We start from the raw sequence: 6,701 nt of genomic DNA on the forward strand, positions 1-6,701 counted from the left end.
CGCATCATGTTTATGCTCCACTGTGGACAGTGAACGTTCACTCACACTCAGCCTCCCTCAGCCTCAGCATCGATCATGGACGCGTCCCAAGTGGTGGTGGAGAACATCTACCTCCTGGTCATGGTCACCCTCATCAGCGTCATGCAGAACAGTGAGTAGAGGAAAGCAGCAGGTGTTTACAATATATTAGAAGTGATGAAATTCATTCATTTTATTTTATTTATGTTTATCTGTGTGCGTGTTCAGCCTTCTTTGCCCAGAAGGTGGAGAGGGAATGCTTGACCCACACACCGGCCTCTGACAGAGTGTCCTGTGCCAAGTACGTTTCTTTTTCTCTCTCATTCTCTCATAAACACTGACCCAAGTGACACACTGACTTTTATGATGTAATTATTTTCTTCTAAAAAACTTTGCATCTGGTTTTTCACCCCCGTGGTTGTAATGCTCAATGAGTCAAGCCTCATTTGCCTCAGCCACAGGGGGACATTCAATACACAGCAATACAGATTTGAATATTTGCTGGGAAAGCAACAAAGGCCGATCGTCCACCAGATCTGGCTCAAGTCATTTGAATCTTTCACAGATGGAGGTTTGAAAACGACTCTGTGGGAAATGTTCACACCGACTCGTCTTTCATATGCAACACAAAAGTGTCCAAATCGTGACTTTCACGCTTATTGCAGCAACTGGTTGGCACATGAGTGTTAGTCAACTCAAGAGTATTTTTTAACCTGAATACTGAACAACGTGTGATGTGATATCCCCTCATTGATCAGCAGAAAATAGATTTACAGTTTAATTTTTTTGTGTGCAATACTTCAATGTCGTTGTTGCAATATTTCAGTGTATTCAGCGTCATTTTCTGCATTAACTCTGAGCTGCATCACCTTTTTTTAGTATTTTGTGTATATATTTTATATTTAGGTACACAATGTAGCTGTGCAAGTGGCAATAAACATAAATAAACCTAGGTTTTCTGTTAAATTATATGTGATTGATCAGAGCGTAGGTCACCTGACATTTGAAAGACTATGCAATAAATGTGTTAATCAGAAGAATATGATAATAAAAAGGCTGCAGGCTCAGACTTGTCTTGTGGAACTCTGTTAGTCCATCAGCTGCAACGTACTTCCTGTTTTTAAAAGGAAATATCCGAGCCACATCCTGTCCTGTAGAGGTGATGTTCAGATTTCTTGAACGTGATGCAAACGTTAAGTGACAGTTTAAAACGTTTTTGTCTCGAACTTTCTCACAATTTTAATTCGAGCTTTCAACCGGTTGAGGGAGTGATGTGAAGTTTGAAGATTTCATAACATAAATGTTCTAAACCAGTTGTTTGTTGTGAGGTAGCAACAAGTCTACTCGTAAACAGGTCCATAATTAATTTTTGTTTATATTTTTGATTAAAGACGCTCAGTTAATCATGTTGTCCATGAAGCAGTTAAAAACCCAAATCACAAAATCCTGGATCTTAACCAGATCTTAAGAGAAATCTTTTCTGAGCAACTGACCAATACGCTGCAAACTTTAATGTATTCTGGATAAATGATCCTTTAAAAATCTGGAAAGGATTATGGGAAATGGTTCTGTGAACTGATCACTGAACTTTATTGAACAGCTGGAACACTGGCCTCAGTTTCTTCCTGGTTTTCCATTTCCACTTTGCTCTTTTGATACTCAGAGAACCAAACTGGCTCAAGTTGCTCATGCACAGTTTGTCAAAGCCACTTCTGCTCTGCACTTCTCAAAGGAACAAGGGGCCTGGGATCAGCTGGCGATTGCTTCACACTCTCTCTCACTGCTCCGGGCTCTATTGAAACAAACTGTTTACAGAGCCTGTTTACGTTTCTTCCAGTCGTAACTGCATGGACGCGTATCCCACGTTCCTGGCAGTGATGTGGTGTGCCGGCCTTTGTCTCAATCAAGGTAATCCTACACTTGAATCAATCATCGACAGACACACGCCCCGGTGTCAGTGCTGCTTTACTAGGTCAGGCAGACAAATGGGATGGTTTTGTCGTTGTTGTGATCGTTGTGAAATGTGAATCCAGCATTAAAACAAACCTTTAGTCATGGAAGAGCCACAACAGCCTGTCTCCAGGCACCAATGTGGGACGAGAAGGAATGTCTTGAATGAATTGCATCCCAGGTCAACGTGTATGTCTAAACTCTGCAGAATGAAAGATGAGTCTGTTGTTGTCAGTTGAACTCAACCGATAGATGCTTAATCATTTTACAGGTGCTGTGAATTTCACTTATATTTGATGCCCTTTTCCGCTCCAGTATTTATTTGACAGCTATTGACCGATTACCACAGAAGCCCTGGAGCCGATGGAGTCTTTGTCCTAATGCATTTGTTTAAACATTTTTTGGGATTTATTATTTTTACAAAGTTGCACGATCATGAAATTGTCTTAATGCTTTGTAATTCACTGGATGAAGACCATAGACTTTTTATAGATGACACATCTCCACTCTCTCCCACTATCCAGAAAATGCGACGATCGCTGCCATCGTCAGTCTCAACTGTCAATCATGACCTTCACCTCATTTCTATATTATTAAATAGCTAGAACAAAAAAAACTGATCTTAAACAAACATCCGTGTGATAGGAAGGATCTAAAATGGCAGACGCTCTCTTTGAGAACAAACGTATGTGTACATCATGTCCCGTCCGCTAACACGGAGGAGGCTGGGTCCATGCTGCAGCCAGCTACCAGACTGACACTTCGATTTTGAGGAGCTGTCATGTTGTCTTTCTTTATAAACAGTTTATTTTTTGCATTTTTATATTTATTAATTCAAACTTGTCTTTTCTTTGTCCTTCGTCTGTTTGAAGCTCCCGCCGCCTTCGCTGGGATCATCTACCTGATGGTCAGGCAGAAGTACTTTGTGGGATACCTGGGACAAACCTCTCAAAGGTAAATGGACGCAGGTGACCGGGGCTCTGTGTGTGTTTTGAGAGTGACGCCGTGTAACTTGATTATTTTTTCCGTTTTCCCTGCAGCACCCCCGGCTACCTGTTCGGAAAGCGCATCATCTTCTTCCTGTTCCTGATGTGCGTCGTCGGCATCTTCAATTACCTGCTGATGCGTTTCTTCGGCAACGACTATCACGAGCACGTGCAAACCATCACCAACGCCGCGTCGGCTCTTCTCCTCATCCCGTAGTGTCGTGCACGTCACAACACCGGCATCTTTTCACTGATGACAACTGTTGCATTAAAACGGATCGATGTACTTGTTTTGTAAAAGCATTTATTGTATGTGAGTTTGGTCAAAAAAAGAAAACTCCTCTGAAACTTACTTAATCGTACAATACAATACAAACATGTGCAAATCAGGAAGTAAATGTGTTTACCGACAAAAACATCTTTCAAACAAATCTATTTAAACGTATAATTTCCCTTTATAATCTTCATGTCATTCAGATATTCCTTGCCGGTCCCCATCTGTAGTTTCCATCCACTGAGCACAAGAAACATTTGGACCCATGTGTCCAAAGAGGTAGAACTGGGCCTTCAATGGGAAGTTCGGTATAAGAACCAATCGTCTGTCGATCTAGAAACGCCACCGAACCCTGAACAGACTCTTGATTTATCCCAGATCTTCCTCCGCTGCTGGATCATGTCAGTCTCAACTGCAGAGATACGAGCAGAGTTGGGGGAGGGGGTTAGAGAAGCCTGAGCATGCTGACTAATCCAGAAATAGATTTAATATGAAATGAGAAGAATACGAGTCTGTTACCTTAAAGTTCCTCTTGCTGAAGCCAAACCAGTGAGGGAAATCAAAGAGGGCGTCCGAGTAGTACTTGAGGGTGAAGGAGGCGTCTCTCCACACAGGCTCCGTGTTTAGCATTTTGTCACTCTCGATGTGGATGTTTTTTGCCGCCCAGTTTTCAAGTGTTTCGGCCAAGTCGATCTGACATGAGGAGAATCAGGAAACCATCAGCACATCATTGCTTTGGCCCAGATCTGGCTCACAGCAGCAGTTTGCTCCAGATCTGGGCCACAATTCAACCAAAGGGGACCTGAGTTAGTTTTGTGCTATTTGGGCCAAATCCACCATTTACCACGTTGGCCACTTCAGGTTCACGTCCAGATTACACCTTTCAATGTCAGGGAAATATTTGTTTTGGGGACATTTGCCCTTTTTTACAAGAGGGCCACATCACCGCCTGAAGTGGCCCACGTCCGTCTGCTATCAATGGACATGTTCAACAGAGAGGTTCTGCTCACATCCACCCTGTAGCTTTCTCCAGCGACAGAAGAGATGGTCCAGTCCAGGCCTCTCTCCAGCTGCCACTTGATCAGAGGGTCGCTGCCGTCGATGGACACCACGTACTGCTGCAGCACTGAAACACAAACCGCCCCTGTGAGGAGACCGGCACAGAGGACTGAAGGAAAACATGTTGACATGTGAGCTACGTAAGTGCTGGGCTGCCTTTTTGTATTTCTCCACCCCGCCCACTGCAAGCTGAGTGTGCAGGCCAGCATGGTGAGTCACCCCGGCCACCAAACTGCATGCAGAAAGGCCAGTGGTGCCTTCAAAGACCATTTCTTTTTCTACTGCATGATGATGACTCTATGAATTCATGTTGAGACTTCGTGATGAAAAGGTTCAGTCACCTCTCACTTCATTCGCTGCCTTGTTGTGGCCGACTGAGAAGTGCTCCTGGCAGGCAGACGTCAGCAGATAGATCCTCTTGGACAGGAGGCTCTTTCTCATGCTGGTGTACTCCCACAGATCGTGCAGCTTAACTTTCCTGCCACAAATCAGACAGGTTCTCGTGGGTTTCTCACACAGAGTCACGTATATAAATATATCTACCCTCATATGTGCAGTCTCTGCTCCGTCTCACCTTCCTGGCGAGTTCTGGAAAACTATTTTCCCTCTGCAGCACTGGAAGTCATCGATGAGCACCAGGACCCTCTCCGGGTCGCTGCGGACTCGGTAACCCGAACCTGGGGCCTCCTCCACGGTGAAACCAGCTGGGGGTTCCCTCAGAAACACCTCCACCTCCGTCACTGTCATCCGGCGGGGGGACGTTTTGTCTGGCGCCATGATGTCACTGATGGTACCTCCTCCTGGAGCCTGCAGCTGTTTAGGTCTGAGTGAGGCTACAGGCTGCAGCTTTAATACTCCTCCAACCCCACGGTCAAGTTAGAGGTGGTGACAAGAGAAGGACTTCTGCTCTCCTCCTACCAAAATAAACCAGATGGATAGATAGATAGATGGATAGATAAAAAATGGATAGATAGATAGATAGATAGATAGATAGATAGATAGATAGATAGATAGATAGATAGATAAATAGATACATGGATAGATAAATGGATGGAGATATAGATAGATAGATATATATATAGATAATTAGATGGATAGATAGATAGATAGATAGATAGATAGATAGATAGATAGATAGATAGATAGATAGATAGATAGATAGTTAAATAAATAAATAAATATAGATAGATAGATATATAGATAGATAGATAGACATCCACTAAAAACACACATACAGGACAAGAAAACCACTCAAGAATTGTGATCATGATTATAAGGTGTACAGAGATATGCTATTAATATTTTAAGTCGGTTGATCTTCTACTCAATGTGTCAATCAGTAGATTAAGAGGAAACTGACTCAAGTCCTTTAAGTGACTCTCTCATGGAATTTTTACTTTGGTAAAAATAAAACCTTGATTGAAATGTTAATTTATAAACAATAACTTCAAAATTAATAAGATATAGTAATAGTTATATTCACATAACATATTATTTTTTTGCCGTTCTGCAATTTTCCAGCAATACAAAGTGACGATAAGACAAAAAGGAAGATCCAGATATAATAAATTATATGTATTGTTGAAAAGTAAATATACAAATAAGGGTATATGGTCTTACCCTTCTAAGAAGACATCACTAGACTTTTACTTTGAAGATACATGTATTTACTTCCTATTTCAATCACTCCACAAGGCTTCCAAAGGCTCTCTCATATTTAAAACTGATCAAGTGTTTCAGGCAAGGCTGAAGGAAGATTCACGACATGGTCGCCCTTAAAACCACCGATAATTAAGAAACTAAATACAAATACACAAACACAACAGAATGTCGTTTTAGGATTTCTGATGGTGTAATATACGAAACCCCCTGAAGGCAACATTTGGCCTTGTGCTTGGAAATAACAAGAAACAGATTATGAGACCAAGGGGAAACTTGTAAATTCTGTTGGACAGTGAGTCACCTAAAGGCCTCGGTGCTGCAGGGACAGTTTGTCTCATGTGCTGCATATTTGACTTTCACACCAACGACTTCGCTGATCACAGTTTGTACAACCAGTGTTTGCTCAAGCCTCGATTTCCTGGATCTGTCGACACAGATTTACAGAAAATCACACACCTCGTTGAGTTCAGACTCATGAATCATCTCTGGTTTCATTGTTGTTTGATAAATTGACCCTTTGTCCATTTGTGTTGGAGTAAGTTTGAAGAATCTCATCCTGTGTACATAAGAACTTTTACTTTTCATTCAAACCTCCATTGAAAGCAGGTTTTTCATCTCGGCCTACGTTCACATTATTTGCAGAAAAATGTGACCAGTCACAGCTGTGGTTGCACAGCAGCAGCCGCCTGTTTAATTTGTGTGATTCCATGTTTAGCTGCTGTGACTCATTTGTTCTGGATTATTCCACTGGT

General features: G+C 42.2%; 2 protein-coding genes across 2 annotated transcripts; one reads left to right on the forward strand and one right to left on the reverse strand.

Annotated features, from left to right (window-relative positions):
• The first annotated feature begins 12 nt into the window (after positions 1 to 12).
• On the forward strand, positions 13 to 3,240 carry alox5ap (arachidonate 5-lipoxygenase-activating protein). The gene is made up of 5 exons (XM_062406318.1): positions 13 to 151; positions 247 to 319; positions 1,856 to 1,926; positions 2,841 to 2,922; positions 3,009 to 3,240. The coding sequence occupies exons 1-5, from the start codon at positions 76 to 78 to the stop codon at positions 3,169 to 3,171; spliced, it is 465 nt and encodes a 154-aa protein (XP_062262302.1). The 5' UTR covers positions 13 to 75; the 3' UTR covers positions 3,172 to 3,240.
• A 1-nt stretch (position 3,241) lies between these two features.
• Positions 3,242 to 5,120, reverse strand: LOC133969686 (mesenteric estrogen-dependent adipogenesis protein-like). Its single transcript, XM_062406317.1, has 5 exons — positions 4,862 to 5,120; positions 4,629 to 4,765; positions 4,239 to 4,354; positions 3,748 to 3,921; positions 3,242 to 3,640 (listed from the first exon to the last, which is right to left on the reverse strand). Exons 1-5 carry the CDS (start codon positions 5,062 to 5,064, stop codon positions 3,626 to 3,628), a joined length of 645 nt encoding a protein of 214 aa, XP_062262301.1. The 5' UTR covers positions 5,065 to 5,120; the 3' UTR covers positions 3,242 to 3,625.
• Positions 5,121 to 6,701: the final 1,581 nt, after the last annotated feature.

The sequence above is a fragment of the Platichthys flesus genome, chromosome 15, assembly GCF_949316205.1.
Source record: "Platichthys flesus chromosome 15, fPlaFle2.1, whole genome shotgun sequence".
Lineage (NCBI taxonomy): Eukaryota > Metazoa > Chordata > Actinopteri > Pleuronectiformes > Pleuronectidae > Platichthys > Platichthys flesus.

Excerpts from the sequence above, each read along its gene's own strand:
- alox5ap (XM_062406318.1), top strand. The coding sequence starts at position 76 with ATGGACGCGTCCCAAGTGGTGGTGGAGAACATCTACCTCCTGGTCATG. Across the intron at positions 320-1,855 it reads GACAGAGTGTCCTGTGCCAA|TCGTAACTGCATGGACGCGT; the intron begins GTACGTTTCTTT and ends CGTTTCTTCCAG. Across the intron at positions 1,927-2,840 it reads CGGCCTTTGTCTCAATCAAG|CTCCCGCCGCCTTCGCTGGG; the intron begins GTAATCCTACAC and ends GTCTGTTTGAAG.
- LOC133969686 (XM_062406317.1), bottom strand. The coding sequence starts at position 5,064 with ATGGCGCCAGACAAAACGTCCCCCCGCCGGATGACAGTGACGGAGGTG. Across the intron at positions 4,766-4,861 it reads TTCCAGAACTCGCCAGGAAG|GAAAGTTAAGCTGCACGATC; the intron begins GTGAGACGGAGC and ends GATTTGTGGCAG. Across the intron at positions 4,355-4,628 it reads GGCAGCGAATGAAGTGAGAG|TGCTGCAGCAGTACGTGGTG; the intron begins GTGACTGAACCT and ends TTTGTGTTTCAG.